This window comes from Cibotium barometz, chromosome 32 (assembly GCF_041138505.1).
Source record: "Cibotium barometz isolate CiBa-2024 chromosome 32, ASM4113850v1, whole genome shotgun sequence".
NCBI lineage: Eukaryota > Viridiplantae > Streptophyta > Polypodiopsida > Cyatheales > Cibotiaceae > Cibotium > Cibotium barometz.
This window is the reverse complement of record NC_141077.1, coordinates 14926253-14950243: the sequence shown is the minus strand read 5'-3', so window position 1 is coordinate 14950243 and position 23991 is coordinate 14926253. Positions and strand designations below refer to the sequence as shown.

At 45.9% G+C, this 23991-nt stretch overlaps 1 protein-coding gene across 13 annotated transcripts; it reads left to right on the top strand.

The window, feature by feature from the left end:
• Positions 1 to 23991, top strand: LOC147619854 (putative serine/threonine-protein kinase SIS8). 13 transcript variants are annotated; one of them, XR_015270094.1, is made up of 14 exons: positions 265 to 1095; positions 1257 to 1811; positions 2083 to 2491; positions 2593 to 3166; positions 8922 to 8962; positions 9056 to 9124; positions 9230 to 9330; positions 9703 to 9781; positions 9891 to 9989; positions 21524 to 21592; positions 21691 to 21740; positions 21819 to 21913; positions 22628 to 22722; positions 23480 to 23991. XR_015270094.1 is itself a non-coding variant. In XM_086825704.1 (14 exons), exons 1-14 carry the CDS (start codon positions 1076 to 1078, stop codon positions 23574 to 23576), a joined length of 2340 nt encoding a protein of 779 aa, XP_086681830.1. In that variant the 5' UTR covers positions 265 to 1075; the 3' UTR covers positions 23577 to 23991. The 13 variants fall into 13 exon arrangements, 9 of the variants coding, with proteins under 9 accessions (XP_086681832.1, XP_086681831.1, XP_086681830.1 ...); XM_086825704.1 differs by having other exon boundaries at positions 21832 to 21913; XM_086825706.1 differs by lacking the exon at positions 1257 to 1811 and having other exon boundaries at positions 1 to 733; positions 21832 to 21913.

The window sequence follows — 23991 nt, the reverse complement described above, 5'->3', positions numbered from 1 at the left end:
GACGTTAATACTCTCTCTCTCTCTCTCTCTCTCTCTGCCTCCGTCTGTCTCTATTCTACCGACGTTAATACCTCTCTCTCTCTCTCTCTCTGTGCCTCCGTCTGTCTCTTTCTGCTCCCGTCCGTCTCCTCTCTGTAGCCAAGCACGAGCGGCCAAGCACGAGCGGCCACGTAACAATGGTGGACGCGAGACCAGTAGAGGTTGAAGGTTGGTGCCTGAAAGCTGAGGTTGAAGGTTATACTTTCCTTGTTTAAAAGTTAAACTCTCTCGTGACGCACTGACGCGTCTGTAGTAGATCGCGTGAACCATGTAAATACATTCAATAGGTAGATGGCTACGGCGCAGCGCACTGCATCCTTTTCCAAATCGACGGGATTCAATTGCTGCTTCGATTTTGCTTTTCCAAAGAGCTGTCGGTGACACCTCTCGAAAAAAGGCAGAGACGTGATCAGGTGGGCAAGAAAGTAAAGCAAGGGGAGAGAAAAGCAGAAAAGCAGAAAGATCGCAGGTTCAAATGGGTCTTCTCAGAACACACGACGTTCGTTTGGGTCCTTTCCAAACAGGCCATTTCCAAGCTCCACTCCCGCACGTTACTCCGCAGATAAAAACACAGAAAGGCGCACTTTTTTCTCATTCTGGGATCTTCTTAGAGAAGATTGCGAAGCCCACTAACCGGAAAAAGCAGCCCATTTGGGCCTACCACTATGTAAACATGATACACAGGCTCACACAGGTATTTCACGGGTGGCAGCTTTTGCATCTATTTTTTAGTTTATCTAACCGGTCCAATTTGTTCAATGGCGCACTATGTAAAGGTTTAAACTCTTCATTAGACCATCAGAATTGCCATTTTGGATAAGGTTTTAGGCACTCAAATCTTTGGATAACTCACTTGACCGACAGGCTCTGAGCTCAATAATAACTCACAGTGACTAGCTTACCAGAATTGCCATTCTGGGAAGTGATATTGGGTACTTAGTCTAATGATAACCCGTTTGAGTTGCCTGGGGAAGGGTTTTCATGTGATTTGAGTACTTGTCTATGATAACCCACTGTATTACAGGGAAGGGTTTTTATGTATACTCCAGTGCCCAGGTCATTGTGTAACGTATAACCTCATCATTTCGATAGCAGATTTGAAATTTTGGGAAGGGCTTTAATTTGAACATGGGTATATCTCCTCTCACTGGCTGAGAAGCTATCAGAATGGCAGAGGCTGAGCAACCTGGCGCCCTACCATCTTTAAAAGAGCCAAGTACTTATGTGGTGCCCACTTCCTCTCCTAACAGCCCATGCCTTGAAAACAACAGAAATTCTCAAGAACACATCTCTCAGTTGCTTCTCAAGAAGATCAAAGAGCTGGAGGAGAGTCAAATGAAGCTTCAAGAAGACCTTTCTAAACTGATTCAGATGCATGAAACACCATCGCCACAATACAACCACCGTACGACTGCATCACTGGGTGGGTTGTGTCGATTTTGCAATTGCCACTGCTGCAGTTCCCACTCCTCTTATGGATGGGTGCATGATCAATCACATGGGGGGCGAGAGATTTGTCAAAACATGCCCTTTGCTGCTGAACATCAGAAAATCCAGTCTTCAACACAAGAGGAAGGCAGTTGCTCATGTATCCACATGAACCAACCTCGTCCTGACTGGAATTTCCACAAGGCTTCATCATCCACAGGCTCTTTTAGCCCAGGTAGAAGGTCCTTGCATGGAGATTTTCCAGCTACGCACTTTGTGAACATCCTTCAATCTATGGGACAGGCGGTTTTTGTCTTTCGGCCGACTGGAGAGGTGACTTACTGGTACATACCTCTTGCACTGTCTTGTGCAAAGGCACTTCTAGTGCTTGTGAACTCATCTAGACAAATACTCTCTGCTATTTGAGTACCCCTTACTTGCACAAAAACTCATGTAGGCAAACATTATTCTCATTTGAGCACCCCATGCTTGCACAAAATCACTTCTTGATGACTGATTTCACCTGGGACACTCTGGTTTTATTAACTAGTGTATCCAATTCTTTACAATGTTAAGAATTTTGCTAATGGAAGTGACTAAGGTTTGTTTTCCCAGGAATCGATCTGCTGAAGATCTATATGGTTGGAAAGCTTCAGAGGCAATAGGTCAGAACATTCTAGATCTTGTCATTGATGATGCTAGACATGATATGGCAGCACAGCTAGTGAGCCAACTTGGCCGGGGAGAGTCATGGTCGGGACAATTTCCAGTGAAGAAAAGAACAGGTGAGGTCTTTCTAGCAATGATGATAGACACTCCACTATATGAGGGCGACCAATTTGTTGGTATCATTGGGGTCTCAAGTGATACCCGTCCTTTTAAACAATCTGGGCTACAAGATAACAGCTTCTCACATTCTTGGGAACCTCCTCGCATTTCAAATGTAATACGTGGACTTCCTAAGCTGAAGATGGATAGGCAGCAGCCACTTGTCATGCCGTTCAAGAATACCGCCTCCAAAGTGGTTAGCACCAGATTTCCACCCAATATCTTTTTAGACTTTGAAGGAGACATGGGTATTCTAATGTTTGATTTCCTGGGTCTCATTTATGTTTTCTATTGTAGGCCTCCAAGGTTTTATCACATTGGAGAATAGCAGAAAATGGGGATGCAGGTCCTGGTGAGGGTGATAGATCCGATGCTGGAGTCACAGATGATCAGAACCGGCACGAGGGCAATTATCATATGATTTCAATGGGCGGAGAATGTGAATGGTTTTTGCCTGTGAACCTAGAAGAAGGTGCAACTAAATCAGAGACTCTCAGAGAACCCGTAGAACTACAAGAAAAGGGATCAACTGGGCGGGCAACATTTTTGAGTTCCAAGGCGGAAGCATGGATGCCAAAAAATCTGAAGCAAAAGTTCCATACGTCTTTCCCTTGGACAATCTTAGATGGAAGCAACAAAGGTTGGAATAGCCCCCCAAAATCTGGACCAATTGTTTCAGGAGATCAAGGTGGGATCAGCGTTTTACCAGTCAATCCAGGCTCCCTCACTTCTGGCCAGAATGGTAGCATTAGATGCAGCAGCAATTCTAGCACAAAGGTCAGTTTACATTTATCAACTGAGACAGAGTTTGAGCTAGAAGACTGTGAGATAGCATGGAGTGATCTAACTTTGTGTGAACAAGTTGGAGAAGGTATTTCTGAATCTATATTTTTATTGTTTTTGGTTGCTTTAATCCTATTCAAAATTGTATGGGGCAACGAGTTGCTGCCCCACAGGTGTATACTTGACTTTGTGAAAAATGTTGGAGGCTATGCATTTGTCAATTTACCAGCTTGATTTACTTCTTTTCTTGCTTATCTAGCTCATATGATGGTTCATGGACACAAGGCGGATAATTTAGTGTCACATACATCAGCTCCACCATTACTTAGATGCCCGTGTCATGTGGACTACGAGCTATGGATAGGATTTTCCAGAGGAATCAGCCCATGTTTTGTGTCCTTATTTATAAAGGGGAAAAAGAGCTATAATTGTGAACTGTGGTGCAATCCAACTCATGGTCACGGTGAGCTAGGATGGGGGTGTTCCAGAGGGCAGCCTCTGTCAAGGGTGGGCTTCCAGGAGGTGCTGATACAGGTCTTGAGCCATGTGCGCACAGCCAGACAGCAGTTCTGGGTTGCCAGATAGCAGTCATGGATGCAGGCTGGCTGAAGGGATGCCATGTGAAGGAGTTTATGATTGGAACCAAGTATGCCAAGCTTCCGGGAAAGCTTGCGAATGCTGTTAATGCACATCAGTGACTCTGTAAAATCTAGGTGGTAGGTTTGTATGTCATCCATTGACTTTCAACCGTGACAGAGAGATGAGAGCTTTGGTTTGAGCTTCCTTTGTAGAGTCTTGTTCTTTGTTGTGGCATCTTAGGCAAGTAAAAACTTTATGTCTTAAGAGGCCCAACCTGTTTGCATGCGGTTGTTTTGGGCCACCCCCCCACTTAGTTTGAGTGTCCAGCTGATGAGGCTCCAGGGTTCAGTAAAAGATCTCTCTAGCAGGCACCCATGGCAACAATTGTTGTAACAAGTGTTTGTCCTCCCTCCTACAAAGTAGGAACTTACTTTTGGGGATAGTCCCAAACCAAGGTTGCAGGATTGCATTATGGCACCTTGGGATGCTTTGTTGAGGAGCCAGATAATCAGCTGAAAATTGAGATGTCATCAGACCATGACAAAATTTATTTGTAAGTTAGAAACAGATGCTCATGGCAAGGTTCTCAATCAGACATCTAATGAAGACTTTTCGATGCCATCAGAGATGTCTAGAGGATCTAGAGGAGAAGCACGTGTGCATTCTTGGTCTCTTGAACAGTTATTTGGAGTGGGCACTCTCGGTCTCTTTAAGAGGTGAGCCACCACAACAGGATAACACGTCAGCGAATGTATCTTTGCCAGGATCAAGAGCTGATTTAGGTGCAGGCAATGGCTGCAATTTTTGATTATTTATTTGCCTGGTTCCACAAGATTGTGCCCATAGGGAGGACCGATTAAATATTCATGGTTCGATCACTTAAAGTCTAGGGAGTACAGGTAGCTGTAGATTTCAGTCAGATATTGGAGCAGCCTTCACAATCATCACCCCATGGGAAGGATTTCTCACTTTTCTAGGCAGAGTTCTGAGGATGCATCTGAGCTGGTGTCCCTGTTGTCACAGAAGCTTGTGGAAGCGGTTATCTCATTAATGAAAACACAAAACATTCACATACGCAAGACACCCCACTGGGTCCCAATAGCCAGGACCCTCTCTCCCCACTGAGTTGATTAGACAATGGAATGAAACACAACATTCACATACGCAAGACACCCCATTGGGTCCCAATGGCCAGGACCCTCTCTCCCCACTCTTCCCTTCCTCTTGCAAAGTTTTTCTTACTGATAGAGAAATGCAATGGCTGGATGCTCACTTTTTGCCTCACTTTGCTCTCATAATTACCAAAGCAGGAGCTTGTTGAAGATTTCTGTCCAGTTCCATCCAGTTATTTCTGTTTGTTTCTGTACAGTTTGATCGTCTACTTTTCTCAGGATACATTCATCTATACTATCCAGTCGGCTGTTCCTTTGTCTCTGTTGGCTGCATTTTTCTCAGAACAAGGGAGGATCAAATGAGCTAATGAAGTAGAGTGCATTGGCGGGGTCCTATTTAAAAATTTCCCTCCAACCGATACAAGTTAGGAGGGCTGCCTTCACCCCGGACCTGGGTGGTGATCTTTCTCAACATGACGTGCAAACACCACACCACAACCACACACCACCCCAACCTCACACAACAACACACCAACCCCCCCCGCATCCATCCCCCCCCCCCCCCCCCCCCCCCCGCCCCCCCCCCCCCCCCCGCCTTTTTGCGCGCATGGCCATCTCTTCACTTTTTGCCTCACTTTGCCCTTATAATTACCAAAGTGTGAGCTTGACCAGTTCCGTCCAGCTATTTCTGTTTGTTTTTGTAGTTTGCTGGTCTACTTCCCTTGGGATCTGTTAGGCCAGGCTGCTCCTTCCTGTCTGTTGGTTGCGTTTTGCTCAGAAGAGGGAAGGGTTGAACGAGATGATGGAGAATGGCTGGATCGGCAGGGGGCCTATTTATATGGAAAATTTCCATCCAACTGATGCAAGTCATAAAAGAGAAATGTCCACACAAAGCAAACTACAAAACAGCCAAAATGGAGCCTCGAGAGAGCTAAAGTGAAGAGAAAAAAGGGGGGGGGATGGGGGTTGTGCTCCCTCTCCAGCTGACCACTCTTGGAGGGAGACACGTCGGGGGAGGGGGAGGAAACAGACACATTGGGCTCCAATGAGGGCTGGCTGGGGTAAATCTCCAATCTGTCCACGCGCTGGGTGGCTCCTGACAATCTTGCATAGTAGAGAAGTGAGGATAATGTAAAAGCCAAGAGCTGGAGGTCTGCTTCAGAATAATGGAAAAGGGCAGTGACTTCGGTTGCGGGGATGACGGAGTGGCTGCCATGGCGTCCTCCTGCTGGGTGAAACTAGAAGGTGTTGACACCACTTGCTGAAGAAATAAACTGCCTGCTGCAGGGAAGAAAGAAGAGGGGGAGGGAGGGGGGCAGCAGATGGTTGATAAGGAGGATGGCGGTGAGGGGTGGAAGGAAGGAAAAGAAAGGAGGGAGGGGGGTTGTGCGGCAGGAAGCGCAAGAAACGGGAGGCTAGGGTGGCTAGACGGGAAAGTGGTGGAGAGCTCGAGGGGCGTAATGAGGGGGAGGAGGGGCGGTGGACAGCTCGAAGTAGGAGAGTGGATGCGGGCGCGATGAAGGCACATGGGCGAAGGGAGGCGGCGCAACAGTGTAGAGGAAGCCCAGGGGGGCGGGGGGCGGCAAAGCCGGAGGGCACACAGGAGGAGGGGCTGGGGTCAATGTGCCAACTATGCTCATGGAATCCTATGACCCTCACCCTCTGCAAGGTGCATCCACTAAAATCCTCAAAGGGGGCTCTGGTTTGTCGAATTTGCCATGCGGTCCAATAGAGAAGGTCAGGAAGGCGGAGCTCTCATCAGTGCCATGGACAGCCAAGGGTATGTCATGTCTGATGATCACACCCAGCCACTGTGCGGGGGGGGGGGGGGGGGGGAGGTACGGGATCAGGGGGGATGGAAGAGTCGATGTCAAGGGTAAGTCTATCCCTGCCTTATATATACTAGTGAGGCTCCTCTCCTAGGCCTCTGGGGGAAGTTGTCTAAAAAGAAGCCAATCACCGAGTGACCGCACTGGGCCCATATTCAAGGTTCCCCACGATACGTGTGGGCAGGCCCCCAACAAATGATGGGATTTATTTGTGCTGTGCTTTTTCCTTTCTTGTGTTTGGGTGTTGGAGCTTGTGGGCTCCTTGCTGGACGGCATAGTGGTGTTCAGGCTCAGTAATGCATACCTTCCTAGTCCAAGGATCATGGTCGTGGTGCTAGGAGATACATAGACACATGTGATATTGTTTTATCTAATAGCTGGATGGTACTCTAGAGTTTCAGTATGTATGTTTTTGAGTACATTATGAAGGTGGTCCCAAGCTCGCAGGTTGCTGGCTGCAAATCTATCCTCAAATGCTAGGCTAAAGCCACGAGTCCACATCTGCGTGAAAATCTTTCTTGTACTTTGGGGTCAGAGGCCTCCCAAAATGGGGGTGTGAGCAGAGATGTGGGCTAGGAGAAAGTCCTTCTAGGGCTCGCCTCCCGGAAGAAGTCGACGAACTATCAACTTGCCCAAAAGGGCACGGCTTTGGATAGAGGGGTCGATGATGCCCCCCCCCCCCACCCCAACCCTTCCCGGTGTGCCCTGTGTCGAGGCTGGATGATCACTCTCCAGGACACCTTGGCCAGCTCGTTTACTACTGCTGATAATATCCTATTTTCACATCCACATTGAGGACAATGAATCTTGGAAACCGCACTCAAAAATTTGTAGTGTGTGAAATGTGTATACTATTGAAGCAATGATCCAATACAATGATAAAATGAACAGAACAGGAGAACCCTAGCTCAATCTAAGGTTAATCAACTAATCAATGATGAAAGACATGCACTATGATGCAGTGTTATCATAGACACTACTCTATACGCCACTATTACTCCACTTACTAAGCTTACAGCTCAAGCACTTATGTATCTATTCAGCAAGTTGACCAGTTTGGGCAGCTGTTGGCCAGCCTAAGCTCCAAGGCCCTATCCCAAAAGAGAGGGGAGGGGGGGAACATGCCTAAAAAGAGGCTAACTGATTTACCTGTAGTAGTAGGTTGACCAGGCCTTTTTTTTTTGGGGGGGGGGGGTGCGGGGACAATAAAAGAGTTTCCCAAATGTTAGCATTCAACCCTATGAGCAGCTAGGTAGCTCAGTTCAGAATCTTTATCATCTCGTGGTACTACAGGTGCTGGTACACATGTATCACGCAAAGGGAAGGAAAGGTAGATCAACCTTTTGTGCAACATTAATTCCAAACTGACTTGCCAACTCATAGACTCTAGTGTTGTCATCCTTTGAGTGCCTTTATGTTTTTTTCAGTCTTAGCCTTTTCCTTTGTACTCTTTTGTCAGTAAAGTAAATATTATGCAAGGTTGGCTTTGGCCGGCCGTTGGGACCCCAATGTCTATCATTAGGGTAAGTCTCTCTCTCTTTTGACAGAAACTCAGTACGAAGGGCTTTGTGTGAATATATGCTCTTATGTGTGTGTGTGTGTGTGTGTGTGTGTGGAGTGCGTGTGTGAGAGCATATCTTGATACAGAGTTCTACACCCACTATTGGGCACTGATGACGTTAGTGGGCATGTCGCAGTATCTAGTCCATACTATGCATAATGGAGTTGATAGTTATATAGTCTTGTAGCTTGACTACCATGAATATATAACATGCACGTTCCTAAAAGGTGAATTTGGGCATGTTCCTGGATTCATCTAGGTATATATAAGTCTCTCTCTCTAGTTTCTTCATTTTTTACTTATTGTGTCAAATTCCAGAACTAACTTGCCAACTCATAGACTCTAGTGTCCTCATCCTCTGAGTGCCTTTTCGTTTTGTTCAGTCTCAGCCTTTTCCTTTGCTCTCATATCAGTGAAGCGAATATTTCTGCAAGGGTGGGGTTTGGCTCTGGCCATTGGGACCCCAATGTCCATGTCATAAAGATGAATCTCTCTCTAGTTCCTAAATTCTTTACTTGCTCCAAATTATTCAGTCAACTTATCCAGAGCATTTGGAAAGGCTTCAGCAAGAGAGTGACACTTGACAACTTCTATCAAGAAGGTACTGTTGGAGCATAGTGGGTCATGGCTTTTGCTTTACCCCAACAATTGTTTTGTTTGATACAAATAATTCGTCTGGTGCTCTAAACTTTGAAGATGTTAACCACTTTGGGATCGAATGCACACTTCTCATGTTCATGCTTGAAACCTTCTTTGTTACAGGCTCTTGTGGGACAGTTTATCACGGAATTTGGTTTGGCTCGGTATGGCAAGGTCCCTGTATATGGATGTTGAAACATTCAAACCTTATCCCATTTGGCTGCTTCATATTTCATTTTGAGATTGTTTTTTGGCAGGATGTAGCCATAAAAGTATTCACGAATCAAGAATACTCAACCGAACTTTTGAAGGATTTCCGAAAAGAGGTAGTCATGTTATTTGCAGAATTCCATTTGCAAAGACTACTTCATACTACTATGCAGGCTGAAGCTCTAAAAAATTTTCAATGTTTCGTCCTAATGTTATGTCAGGTTGCTATTATGCAAAGACTTAGGCACCCTAATGTTCTTCTCTTCATGGGAGCAGTATACTCTCCTCAGCATTTGTCTATTGTCACAGAGTTCTTGCCAAGGTGTGCTATTCGGCTGTAAGATTATGTAGTCAATTGCTAGTAAAATGTGAACACAAACTGTTGTGGGCCCTCAAGTGCTGCCCTGCCAAGGCTCTGACCCCAGATTTGGGGTGGGTGGGGAGGAATCTCTACAAAGCCCCCCAAACCCTCTCATTTCCCATCTTTTTCTTCTGGCTATAGAGATTCTTCAGAAAAGAACTCACAATTGTTGGCCGTTATTGAAATACATGTTCTAGACAGTTTAGCAGTAGCTACATAAAGTTTTAATCCCATTGATTAGCAAGGGAGGTAGAATTTCATTTCCAGCATTCTGGCTATGTTATGTTTTACATTAGTAACAGAGACGAGTCTGTGGCACATTGTTTCATACAGGGGAAGCCTTTTCCACTTGCTGCATAAAAATACCCAAAGAATGGATTGGAGGCGGCGTTTGTCTATGGTTCTTGATGTGGTGAGTGGATATTTTCAAGATCATGACATCTTTTGTTCTCAATTAAGATTTGCAATAGTGAAGCTACCAAGAATGAAGTCTTACATTGGAATCTAATTTGACTCTATAGGCTCGGGGCATGAACTATCTTCACCATCGCAACCCTCCAATAATTCATCGAGATTTAAAATCTTCCAACCTTCTGGTTGACAAGAGTTGGACTGTCAAGGTTGGTCTCATACATGTGTTACTTGTAAGTTCCAGAGAAGTCATGACTCTGTTACAAGAGCGCTTCTAGCAAACACCAATGATTGCTATCCAATTCATTGTTGTAGTGTTGTTTGCTTTGATGAGCAAACACCAATGATCGCTGTCCAATCAAAAAGTGATTGTTGTAGTGCTGTTTGTTTTGGTGAGCATGGATACTGTTTTTGAATGAAGTTTAGTGGCCTGAGGTTACATAGTGATTTGCCTTCTCTCTAAATGGGATCCTTCATTCTTGACCGTGTATCATCTTGATTGTAGCATTGATCTTTTAATTGATAGATCACTGCATCCATAACGGCATCACCTACGATCTTTTTTTTTGGGAGTTTTTGATGGAGTAGGGGGGCCTGAGTAAGTAGTTTGCTCCAGTCCTGTTGTAGAGTTTGTTGAAAGAGGGTGAGCTTGAGATCCTTGCAAGCTTTCTTCTTCATGTACACACAAGAGTAGACAAGCACACGAGAGAGATGGATGGTTGATTTTTCTTTTATCTTTTTACTTCTCTACAACCATGACATAAAGATAAGAGTACATCCAGTCTGGAGGTGCTCCGCTTTGTATTTCTTCATGTTTCAGTGGCAGTACCTCTCCCTCCCTCCTATAGATACCTTCATTGTGACAGATGGAGCCCGGAGTATGCATATTCCAGGGTCCCGACAGGGTGGCTTCACATGGAGGGCAGGATTCGTGCCCATCTGGCGTGGCTTCGCCGTAGGATAGATAGTGATTACTCTCCATCCAAACCCACGCCCAAGACTCTTCAAGTGGAGGGTAGTTCTGACAGTTCCGGCTCTTGTCACTCTTAGTTATGTGGATTGTCTCATGGAACATTCAGCGTTTGGGAGGACCAATGTGCTTGCAGAGGCCCGCGATCCTCAGAGAGGAGCATCATAGAGCCGTAGTTGGTGGGCTCATTGACATTCTTTTCCTCCAAGAGGACCATCTTTCCAAGGGTCGTACACAATGTTGCGGGAAGATCCTTTAGGGCTGGAGTCGCACCTTTTGGTCCCAAGATTTTGGCCCCTCTAGGACCCAAGGTGGGGTATGCGTTTCCGTCAGCGCGACGAGTAGCTCTTACATGCAGTGGTCGACTCAGACACCATTGTCACTAGTAGAGCTCAATGGGTGATCATCAGGATTGGAGAGGATAGAGTGGGCTTTTTGAACATATACACATAGAATGTCGTAGCACACAGAGCCACTTTGTGGAGCACGGCTCATTAGTCCCTCCAACAAGTGGATTTTTTGTGCATGGGTGGTGATTTCAACATGTTAGAGTCGGCAGAGGATAGACTCAAAGGTGGCATGGTTACAATTTCAAGCACAGCGTAGTCGTAGCAGGCAGAGCCACTTTGTGGAGCATGGTTCATTAGTCCCTCCCACAGGCGGATTTTTTGTGCATGGGGGGTGATTTCAACATGTTAGAGTTGGTAGAGGATAGACTCAGAGGTGGCATGGTTACAATTTCAAGCACGGCGTAGTTGGCATGGGAGGAGTTGATTCTAGCTTTGAGGGGATAGGAACCTTGGCATTTACTGGAGTTTGGATGCAGCCTTCGAAGTATGTGCTTCTCGAGATTGGACAGGAGGAGTATAGGCCCCAACCTTTCTAGATTAGACCGGTTTTATGTGGATGTGTGGACATGTGGACAAGGGGACGTGATTGGTATTCTAGCAGGCACTATTTTCTGTAATCACGCACCTGTCATTCTATCCTTGGAGGACCCATGGAGACAAGACAAACATTTGAGCACCCCGATCCTAGACAACCTCATTTAGGATTTTGAGATTTGCAACAGGATAGAGGAGATTTAGGAGAGTCTAGTTTCTCACATTGTTTGGCCGTAGGAGATTTGGACGCTGGCCTTGGAGAGATCAGCAATTTATCAAAGAAGGCTTTCAAGAGCAGGAGAGGAGCATCCATCGGTCCATCGGAGCGTAGCCTCCTTGCAACGGCTTTAGGAGAGGACTTGAGACAGCCTGTGGAATGAGGACCAGTTGGTTGCAGCCCATATAGAGCTTGGTTCCATCGAGGTGAGGAGGGTGGAGTACAGATACCATTCTAGAGTCTTCTTTTGGATCTAGAGGGATGGTATCCCCATGTTGTGAGGCTAAGATGGCTCCATAGTTGTGGACCCCCTCAAGTGCAAGCCATTGCCACAATCTGTTCTCCTCACAGGTGCCCCCCTATTCTCTCAGGTGTTGGACGCACATGAGCGGGTCTGGCGGCACACGAGAGAGGTGGTCCCTTCCGCTCCCCATACTTTCTTGTTGACACCCTTTATTGTAGAGGAGCTTGTGGAGCCTGTGAGGGCACTCTCCAGGGGCAAATGCCCAGGAGAAGACGGGCTTCCAGTTTCCTTGTTTCTTGGCATTGGGATCTCATGGAAGGCGGCTTCAAAGTTCCTTCAATGAGATTATGACCACGGGATCAATGCGGGAGAGGCTGTGAGAGGGATTGATCCATTTGAGTCCCCAAGGAGGGTGGTGACAGATTGGAGACTTGGCTAGGGAGGCCCATCACCCTCCTAGAGGCCACCTATAGAATCCTAGCCAAAGCCATTAGCCGACGAGACTACAGCCTTTCCTCCCCGATTTGATTCATGGCACACAAACAGGTTTCGTCTAGGATCGGAGCATTCTTGACAACATCTTCACTTTTTGTGAGGCGAGACCGCTTCGGCCAGGTTGAGGCAACATGATCTTATTTTTCTCTTTTTGGATTTTGAGAAAGCTTGTGAGGAGAGAGGATAGACTGGGGCTTTCCGGAGGGGACGATGTGCCGGATGGGATTTCCCGAGTGGGTATGAGGTGTTTTTGAGCTCTATTCGGCTTCACACAGTCATATTCTCATTCAGGGAGCCAGAGGTGATAGATTTTCGCATCCGGCAGGGTTGTCCACTGGCACCTTATTTGTTTTTGTTTGTTGCCGAGGCCATTAATAGCTTTCTCTCCACTTAGGAGATTGGGCTCCGAGGGCTTCACCTTCCCATCTGCGTACAAAGGGAGTTGATTGATTCAAAGTTTGTTGATGACATAGCAGCGTACCTATCCGGAGATGAGGGGAATCTCCAGAGATTTGTCGAGGGGATAGAGATCTTTTGCCGTGCATCTGGAGTGCAGATCAATTGGCACAAGTCGTGTGGATTGTGGGTTCTTGGATGCCATGTTGGTATTGATATCTCCCCGGAGTAGAAGCTAGCCCCTCTTCTTCTAAGCATTTGGAAGAAGTTGTTATACTGGAGTTCTTCTTTGGGTTGTGGTGGTGATAGGTTCTTCTCGCTACCATGTGGTACGTCACCTCTTGTAAGGCCTTCTCTTGGGCTTGCATTGGTTAGTTCCAACGGTTGATCCACAAATTTCTTTGGGTTGGTAGTGATGGGAGGCCTACCCAAGCCATGGCTTGGAGAGAAGTCATTCAGGTGCGACACGGGGTGGGGGGGGCCTGGTCATCATCGACCCCTCTATTCAGACCTGCACCCTTTTGGGCATGTTGATAGTTCGTGGCCTTCTTTCGGGAGACAAGCTATAGAAGGATTTCCTTCTGGCTAGGCACCCCGGTTTTGGGAGGTCCTTGGTCCCAGTGTACAAGATGAATCTTCATGAAGATGCGGGCTCTCGGCTTTAGCCCTACGTTTGAGGATAATTTGCAGCCAGCCTCTTGCGTGCTTGGGATCACCTTAGGTTGGCCCTTCAATAGTCCACTCGAGTTGCCTGCGAGTCAGCCTTTGATTTGGAAATCCCTAGTCTGTTTGCCCAGTGGTCACATGTTGGGGGCTCGCCCGCATGTATCATGGGGAGCTTTGAGTATGGGTCCTGCTTGGTCACTCGTAGATTGGCTTATTTTCAAACACTTGCCCCCAGAGGCCCAGGAGAGGAGCCTCACTGGGATACGGCGTAGGGACAGACTTGGCCTTGACATTGACTCTTCCATGGGTGGCCCCGATCCTGGCCCTGCCCAACGCAAGATTGACGAAGACCGGTGTCAAGCTGAACTCGCCGCTCGGGAGCACCAACGAGAGATCGATCGAGAACGTATGTTACTTGAGCATCCAAGGGAAATGGAGGCCATTCATCTTAGATACCAGCACCTCTCTTCAGCATCCCCTGCCCCAGGTGCCACCAACTAGCAGTCCGCAGCATCAACTACCGTCATTCGTAGTCAACCAAATTTCAGTAACTATGATGGTAAGTGTGATCATTTAGCAGTTAATCAGTTTATTCATCAATTTACTGCTCATTTTCCATTAGCTAGGATCACAGATCCTCAGGATAGAGTCCATGTAGCGGCTCCCCATCTCACAGGTGAGGCAGTCACTTGGTGGCAGCATTGGTCTAATCTTTATACAGACCAAACCATAGATGTCATAGCTTTTAGCTGGGATACATTTGTCCATGACCTGAAGACCAGATTCCTCCTGCCCCAGTACATAACCGGTTTGGCAGATGAGTTCTATGGACTCAGATAGTATGGATCCCCAGTGCTTCAGTTTTCCAGGAAGGTTATTACTTTAGCATAGCAGTTAGGGCTATCTGCGCAGGCCAAGATGGAGCAATTCATTCGTGGATTGGATCCTAACAATAAACTCACCATTAAGAATAAGTTTCATATGCCAAGCATTGAGTATATTTTGGAGCATTTAGACAGTGCTAAATTTTTCACTAAGATCGACCTCAAGAGTGGTTACCATCAGGTCTTGCATTTTTGAAGCTGACATTCCAAAAACAGCTTTCCGGACAAAGCGTGGTCACTACGAGTTCGTAGTCATGCCTTTTGGGCTTACAAATGCACCCGCAACCTTCAATAAAATGATGTCCAGGATTTTTGCAGTCCACATTGGGAAGTGTGTTTTCATATTCCTTGATGACATACTAGTCTTCTCAGCCATTGCGGAGTAGCATGAGAAATATGTGGAGAAAGTCTTGCAACTTTTGCGAGATAATGAGCTCTACATAAACGCCAAAAAGTCTGTCTTTGGTATTAAGGAAGTTCAATATTTGGGCTATATCATCGGTTCCGATGGGATTAGACTGGATCCATCAAAGGTTCATGAAATCTTAGATTGGGACATTCCTAAGATCGCCCAAGAAATCCGCTCATTCGTAGGTCTTTGTCAGGCCTATAGCATCCATGTCCATCAGTTTTCCTGTTACAAAATTCCTTACAGCTTCTATTTTTCTACTGCTCATGTGTGGCATGTGGAGCCTGACATACATGTATGGCTGGTGTAGCCTGACATGGTGTGTCTGTGTGGCATATGGAGCCTGACATGACAGTACATGTATGGCTGGTGTAGCCTGACATGATAGTACATGTGTGGCTTGTGGGGTTTGACATGGTGTACATGTATGGCCATGGAGCCTGACATGATGAAAGTCTCTGGGACTAGCTATCTTGGAGATCTTGTGTATTTATGTTCTAGGAAGGTTCCGGAAGGATCATGAGCCTTGGACATTTTATCGGATACGACTGAGCAGATGGGTGTTTCTTCCAATATAATTGCACTCATGTGTGTGCATGACTTTGATTTTATCTTTGGATGACTTGTGTTGTTTGCCTGGAGACAATGCCTGAGATTTCTGCCTGTGTTGTCCATGGAGCCGGGGACGCTGGGCACCCTGTGGACGTGTATGTGCACACCTGTTTGGGACTGACAGGTGGTCTACATGTGTTTTGCAGGTGGTAAGTATTTCCAAAAACTCAATTTACAACTTTATGAGTTCACATGTTAATAATTATGGGTGCAGGTTCACACTCACTTATAAGTGACCGGACAACTTATAAGTGAGTACACATTGAACAGGACTTATTTAATACACGTAGCGGCCAAGATCGGGTACTGGACATTATTTGGACCTCCTTCATGTAGGCGCCCCTTTCTGGACCAGAAAAGCACATGTGTGGGCTGTTTTCAACGGGGAACATAGTCACAAGGGAACGCCGTTCCAAGATCTTGGAACGGGGGAACGCGTTCCATAGAGATAACCGTTCCCGTTCCCGTTCCAAAATGGCACCGCAGACCATGTAAGAAATATAAGTGAACTATGTATCATGTAGAACACATCTATGCATTATCATGGCCACTACTGAGATGGTTTGAGGTTCTTTCTTTACTATGCCTCTTTCCAAAGCATTTACAGATATATAAAGTAAATTTATAAACACATTTATGCAATGATGTGGCGTTCCCGATTCCGTTCCCTTTTATTCAAGCTTTTCGTTCCCGTTCCAAACAGTCATCCGTTCCCCAAAACGTTCCCGTTCCCTTGTGACTATGACGGGGAAGCCTCTATTATTGACAAAAACTCCAGATTGGAGGGGGGCGCATGCTTTTCAGGGTGCATGAGGGCTGGTCGGCTGGTTTTCAGCCTGTTGGCAAGTTTCTACGGCCATCCATCGCGACTGAAGTTCACCGGATGCATGGGAGAAGTTGGCCGACTCCTTCTGCGTGTTCTCCACTGCTGGCCAGCGGATCTACAGCTTGAATAGAGGCTGGACAGAGGTTAAAAGCAAGGAGGAAGAGCTGGTCATGGGCTTCTAGACAGTTTTCCTTCTGATCGGAGGTTTGCAGGCTTGTGCACAACTGCTGGTCGCTTTCTTCTGTGGCTACTGAGGGCTGGTTGACTGCTGAAAACAGCCTTTGAGGGCTGGTTGACTTGCTCTATGAGCCAGACAGGAGGAAGATGATGATGCTGATCTGGGAGTGCTATGGGCTGTCCATAGTTGTCCTGCATGTGCTTGATGCCGGGAATGCTCACTTGTGCTGAGAATTGTTAGCAAATTTAGATTATGTGATGTTTTCTTGTTTTCATATTGTATTGGAAGAAACAGGTGCAGATAGTGGTGAACCCTGGGCACCATCAAAGTTGTATTGGAAGTAGACTCCTTTTTGGTAATCTAACCATAAAGGAGGGGGTCAGTCCATCTTCTGGCCCCTAGTGTGGTGTACTGTGCAGACTTGTCATCTTGTTTTATCTAGCATGCATATGTGTATTTTCAGATTTCATGATTGATTAGATTTTCCGTGTTCAGTTGTCCCTTCCATTTACATTTCCAACCTTGCAGCACCTCTTACCGACTTGCTCAAGGGGGTGAAGACTCGCAAGTAGAAAGTCTCAGTTATAGGCAAGGCACTTGATGCATCCCGTGCACTCCAGAAAGTTGCCTCTGAAGCGCCTCTATTAAAGTTAGCATCTTGGGATGAACCTTTCGAGGTCATTACCGATGCAAGCAATGTAGCCATAGGTGCAGTTCTCCAGTAGGACAATAGACCCGTGGCATACTACAATAGAAAGTTGGATGTCGCCGAAAAGAATTATTCGGTATATGACAAAGAGCTTTTGGGTGTGATCATAGCCCTGAAACATTGGAAGCCCTTTCTTTATGGACAGGTTTTCACAGTAAAAACAGACCACCAAGCACTTAAGTGGCTTCAAACCATGCTAAGTGCCTAGTGGAGTGATCGGTAGGCCAGGTGGAGTCAACTCTTCCAACAATTTGGAGGAATGATTGAATACATCCCTGGTAAGTATAACCCAGTAGCAGATGCTCTTAGTCGAAAGGCCAGCATCCAGGCAGTCCAAGAATCTACCATTCTCGAAATCACGGGGAAAGACTTCGATAGCATGAAAGACCAATATGTCAACTCCCTTGAGTTTGGTACTCAGTATAATTTGGCCCTCAATTCTGAGCCTGGCCGCTATTCAGTACAGAACGGTTGGTTATTCTACAAGAACCGTCTGTGTCATTCGAGAAAAGCGATCAGCTCTTCTCCATGATGCCCATGACTCCTTAGTTGGAGGACATAGGGGTATGAATAGTACCCTCGAGAAATGAGAACGGTCCGTTTATTGGCCAAAGATGAGGCGTGATGTATATTCACATGTTCAAGCCTGTAAGATTTGTCAAAAAGTAAAGGTTCCACATACAAAGAAGGCTGGTTTACTTCAACCTTTGCCTATCCCCGACGGACCTTTCATCTACATATCTATGGACTTCGTAGGGCCTCTACCAGCATCCACCGGATCTCGGAACACACCATTGTGGATCGCTTTAGTAAATTCTGCATGCTCATCCCATGCAAGCATACGGCAACAGCCGAGGACGTAGCCCGTCTGTTTCTCAAGCATTGGTACCCAATTTGTGGTTTGCCTAGCACCATTACATCAAATAGAGATTCCAAGTTTACCTCGCATTTCTGGAGGGCATTATTTGAAAACTTCGGAACTAAGGTGCAGTTGTCTAGTGCATTCCATCCGCAGACAGACGGCCAAACAGAAATTTATAAGCAGTTGGCCTTTGATGTTCTCAAGTCATATTGTCATGACCAGTAGTCCAAATGGGAACATTATCTTTCATTGGTCCAAGCTATCTTGAACGACACTCATTCATCCAGTGTTGGACGGACTCCATATGAAGCAGCCTTTGGTCGCCGTTTCTCTTCTCTTTTGACGAGATTGGTGTCTCCATCTCTAGAGGCTAATAAAACCACGGAAGCATTTTCCGAGATCATTGAGTCAGTCAAGGACTGCTTGACCAAAGCACATGAAGCATATAGCATACAGGCGAATAAGTCTAGACGAGATGTCCACTTCAAGGAAGGGGATTGGGTCTATCTGCATATCATGAAACAAAGATTGAAACAAGTGGGTAAATGCTGTCCCAAGCTTTCATTCCGTAGTTTTGGACCTTTCCCAATAGTTAAGAAGTTAAGTGATGTCTCCATGAAGTTAAAGTTGCCTACTAGTTGGATGATGCATGATGTTTTCTATGTTTCTTGGCTAAAACCATATGTTGGACCAGAAGTGTTTGATGTTTCAGATGAATAGCAGCGAGACGTGGTAGACGAAATAGAAGTCATTGAGCCCGAGCAGATCCTTCTTCATCGTTGGAAGCATGGTTCCGGTCGAGGGATACGTCAGTTCTATACGAAATTCCGAGATTGAGGTACCCACAAAGCCGTATGGCTAGACGAGGAGTTCTTTCAAGAGTACCCCCAATTGTTTGCGAACTACTTCTTTGGTGTATCTACAACAGTGTACAGTTCAGCCCAACACTTGGTCTTTAGAGGTCTTGCATTTGGCTTATCGTCAGTCACACCGTCAGTCTCTTTAAAGATAATAAAGCAAATACTATCTCGGTAACAGGATAGGGGGCCCTTTAGTGGGTAATTCAGGACCCCATACGGTGTACAGTTGTCATCTCTTTCTCTTATATCTCTTTAAAGTTCTAAGTCATTAAAGTGGATTGCTAAACTCGCGAAACTCAGGATACAGAAGACGGTGTGAGCATTTGTGTGACAGGATCCTCCAATAGGAATACTTCCGTTGCATGTTACAGGACAGGTGGTTGGGTTTGGCTCTGGGAGATTTTCTTTGTCGCCCAAATTGTCTGCCGACGAGGGAGCTTGATTAGCTATCGTGGCTTCTTCACCAGAAGGCACGTGCCCACCTTGGGTTCCTTGTGAGAACTCGTCGAGGTTGTCCTCATCTGCAGGTGTATGGCTTCGGAAGAAGGCGAAGGCCTTGTGTGCCTCGTCCATGGAGTTGTCCTGCGGATAAGCCATGTGGATGGTCTGAATGGTGGCTTTGTTGGTGGCGAGGGCTTGGTCGAGGTAAGAGTAGACTATATGATATAGTTGGAGGATGCCCAACTGGTTGTACTGATGATTGGGCATGCTATAGGGCTGGCGGAAGGTAGACTTCATTGGTCGACGAACAATGGTTTTCATGGTTATCATGCCCGAGTGAAGCGAGTCTGCATGAATGGGGTAGTTGAGGCGAGGTGGTACCATGAGGTGGAGGAAATAGTCTTTCTTGGTAAGGAGTCTGGAATTAACGAACAGATGACATCAGGTGGTGAGGTTGGACACAAGTGGATGGGATTCCATGGAGTATAGTAGGGTAGTGTCCTTGAAGGAGATGGCTTGGTTGAAGAAGAACAGGGTGATGAGGGTGGGTTGCCACGCGGCGTTGATGCAGGTTAAAATGGTGTGGAAGGTGGGGGTGGAAATATGGTTTGATAAAAAGATATTGAACTGAAGCAAGTTTAGGGCCAGGGTGCAATTGATGAGGGTAAAGGGTATCCATGGGAGACTGGCTCATGGTTGGCAATGTGACGAGGTTTGTAGCCCTTGAGAGAAGCATGTCTAGCTTCCTTTGGTCCTGTCCTTTCAATGGGGTATCATCCGAGGAAAGGGTCTGCATGTGGTGAAATTAATCGGCTATTAGGGTTTCTTTGTGGAGGAGGAGATCTTGGTAGGCTGCTTTCCTAGCAATTGCTTTGCTCACTATGAGGTTGTACTCCTCTTGGAAATCTGTGAGGGTTTTGGTGGCTTCATGTGTTGCGGGTGAGGGAAGTGTCACACTCCTTGGCGAATTGGTTAGCCGCACGGACCGCTTGGGCCTCTTTGGCTTTCGCTTGCTTGAGCTTGCCTAGGAGTTGTTGGTCTCTTTCGGCTTCATGTGCCTGGGCTGCTACAACCTTGGCAGTCTCGAGGGCTTGGTATTGAAGGCGGAGGGTATCCATGTCCTGCTCATGAGTGTTGGGTAGCTCCTCCTGGGTGTGACTTCGGCTGCCACAAACTCATGCTAAAGCTGATGGATTTCACACGTGGCTTTCTTGTTCGGCTTCTAGCACGGTGCTCTTCTCATGGGCAGCCTGAAGCAGTTGTTGGGCAGGACTAAGTTTCTGGCCCTCTTATTATGTAGGCATATCGCGGCTCTTGAGCTCTTGTCGTTGTCGGAGGATGTGGTGCTTGGAGGTTTCTGCGACATGGCCGATAAGTCGACCCACCGGTGAGTGTCAACATTGGTAGTACTGGATGAGGTTGCGGAATCCTAGGCTGGTTCTGGGGGGAAAGAGATGGTCCATGAGAGACCAATCAATAGCATCCTCGAGGGTGTCGCGGAGGTGGGTATGGGATGCTTCCACGGGCGGAAGGCCGGCCGAAGCGGATGTGGTGGAGGTGGAGATGAAGTGGGAATGGGTGACGGACTTGGGGAGGGGGGTCCCGGGTGGGAGATGCTCATGGGTCATGGGGTGACTAACTTGATGGGCGTTGGCAGCTTGGGCTCCACGTGCCTCCCCCGGATGTGGGTTAGGGGTGAAGAAGTCGTGAGGTTCAAATATATCACTGGCAAGCCAAGAGGAGCTTCTTCTTCTTTGTGGACTGGGGGGAAAATGGAAGGTGGTGCATATGAAAAACATGAGAGAGAGAGAGAGAGAGAGAGAGAGACGGAGACGGAGAGAGAGAGAGAGAGAGAGAGAGAGAGAGAGAGAGAGAGAAATGAAATGAAATGTTATATTAACGTCTTCAAAAGGCCATAATGACCTATGAGACCAAAAAGTTACATCATGGTGGATCTGATACAATGTCTGGATAAAAAACCAGAAAATGAAAAATAAAGATGATACTACTGGCACCTAGAAAATGAAACTGGAACTGGAGACGGAGAGAGAGAGAGCCCAGTATTTATTATGTATGTTTGCATATTTCAGGTTGCTGATTTTGGCCTATCACAGATCAAACATGCAGCCTATCTCACTTCCAAGCCTGGAAAGGGCACGGTGCGCCATAGCATGCTGATGGGTTTTGAAAATCATGGGTTAAAAGCCTTTCTTTGTCAAACACCTTGGAGCTGATATTTTTCATGATAATGTTTCAGCCACAGTGGATGGCTCCGGAAGTCTTAAGAAATGATCCATCAAATGAGAAGTAAGCTAGTATAGAAATAAATTGAGTGAACTGTATCTGTATATTTATACCTGATTATTTCAAGTGGTCCCTTATTAGATATCATGCCCAGGTGTGACGTGTACAGTTTTGGAGTGATTTTGTGGGAACTTGCAACAGAACAAATACCGTGGGAAGGTCTCAATGCTATACAGGTTATTTCCTCATATTTGCCATTTTTACCTGCAAAATCTTGGCTCGTGCAAGGGATGGGATGTTACAAACAGGCCATTCTTATCTGGCCATCTCACAAGAAATCAACCTCTAAACGGTATGGCCATTTCATATATGCATATGCGTCCGAACTTTTTTTTGGCACCCGGGGTGGGGGATGGGGGGGGATATGATGCCCATTGCAAGTAAAAACTATTTGTTCACTTCCAACTATTAGTATCACTAACAACAAGGCCTTAAACCATTCTACTTACGAACCAATTTGTATCAGATGGAGCTTTCCAAATTGTTTACTTCTAACTAGAAGAGGAACTAACAACAGGGACTTAAACCAGCATAAATTTTACAAGAAGGGAATGCACGAGAAAATCCAGACAGGCTTGCTTAGCTATTAATATTGATATTATTAACTTGATTCAAGCAAAGCAAGATCCTCAAACAAGAATAGTTTTCACTTGCACTAGAAGAGGAACTAACAACAGGGATTTAAACCAGCATAAATTTTACAAGCCGGGAATGTACAAGAAAATCCAGAACTTGCTTAGCTATTGATATTGATATTGATATTATTAACTTGATTTAACAAGCAAAGCGAGACCCTCAAACAAGAAGCTTGACCTGATAGAATTTGGTTTGTGAGAATGATGCATTCATGTTTGACTTCTATGTACTTAAGTTGATTGTTGATCTGGCAGGTTGTAGGAGTTGTTGGTTTCATGGATCATAGACTAGATATTCCCAAGGATTTGGATCCCAAGCTGGTCTCCATTATGCAACACTGTTGGCAAAGGTGAGGCTTTCACATACACATTCTCATACAGCTAGTAACATATATTTAGTGTATTGTAGGAATTTGAACAAAGTAAATTAGGCGTCAAGAGAAAGAACCATGTATTGGTGACCGAGTTGTGAGCTTGGGTGTCTATGGGCCTTGTTTCCACGCATGAAGTGGTTGTGTCCTGGGACAAAACCAGTTGGAATTTGGCAACTGATTTTCTGTTTCCATATACTTTTTGTGGTTGCCTGTCTTTTTGTGAGAGTTGCAACCAGTTGCGAGCTCGGTAGCCAGGAAGTCGAAGTAACAACTTGGCAACCATGGCATGTAGCCTGGGAAGTCGGAGTAACAACTTGGCAACCTTGGCCTTTAGCCTATATAATGTAGAGTCTAGCTCATATTTGATGCCTTTTCAATCCTGAAATCAAATCTTGAACCTTTTTTTTTTCCGTAACCCCTTTCGGGGGATGCAATGCTTTTATTGCACCACTCACACACACCACGGATGCCAAGGTTTGAACCCGGGTCCATTCACTTGGGTAGGGTAGACCACTGGGGAATCTTCGAAAAAGCTGGGTTTCGAATTCCTAACCAACTCCACAACTGGTTGGAATCTGGTGAGTAACTCCACCATACGTGGAAACAGGCCCTGTGGCATTTTAAGCCTCTTATTCATGATGTGTTCTTTTTCTATGAGTGATAGGTATTATGATATAGGTGTCAATGTTCGAACTCAATTAATGTTGCCAAGGAATTTTTGTAATCATTGCAGTGATCCTGCTCTGCGGCCATCATTTGAAGAAATTTTGGAGAGAATGTCGGATATGGCGAAGCAAGTTCGGAGGTCTACGCCCAGACCTTCGCAATAGCTCTCATTGAGGACTCCGTGTACGTCCTGGATCATCAATCTACATGGGGTGTGAGACATGTTGAAGGATCAATTTCAATATCATTCTCCACTATGCTTTTAGGATCAACTGCATGCAATATCCATCAATAGTGATTCATGGAGTGATCACATATATGTCAACTACAACATATTGGCTTGATGTACATGTAATTCGATGGTGATTATGAGGGATGTATGTCCTGAAGGCTCCTAAAATTATTTGAGTGTTACTAGATAATAACTCATGCTGGACAGATGTTGCAGAGGTGATGTCTTAAGACTGAATTGTTGGATGGACTCAAGTAACAAGATGGAATGACGAACTCATTGAGTTCTAATCTTGCACATGTAAAATATATCTCAAGATATTAAAGTGTGTATCAAGTTATTCAGGA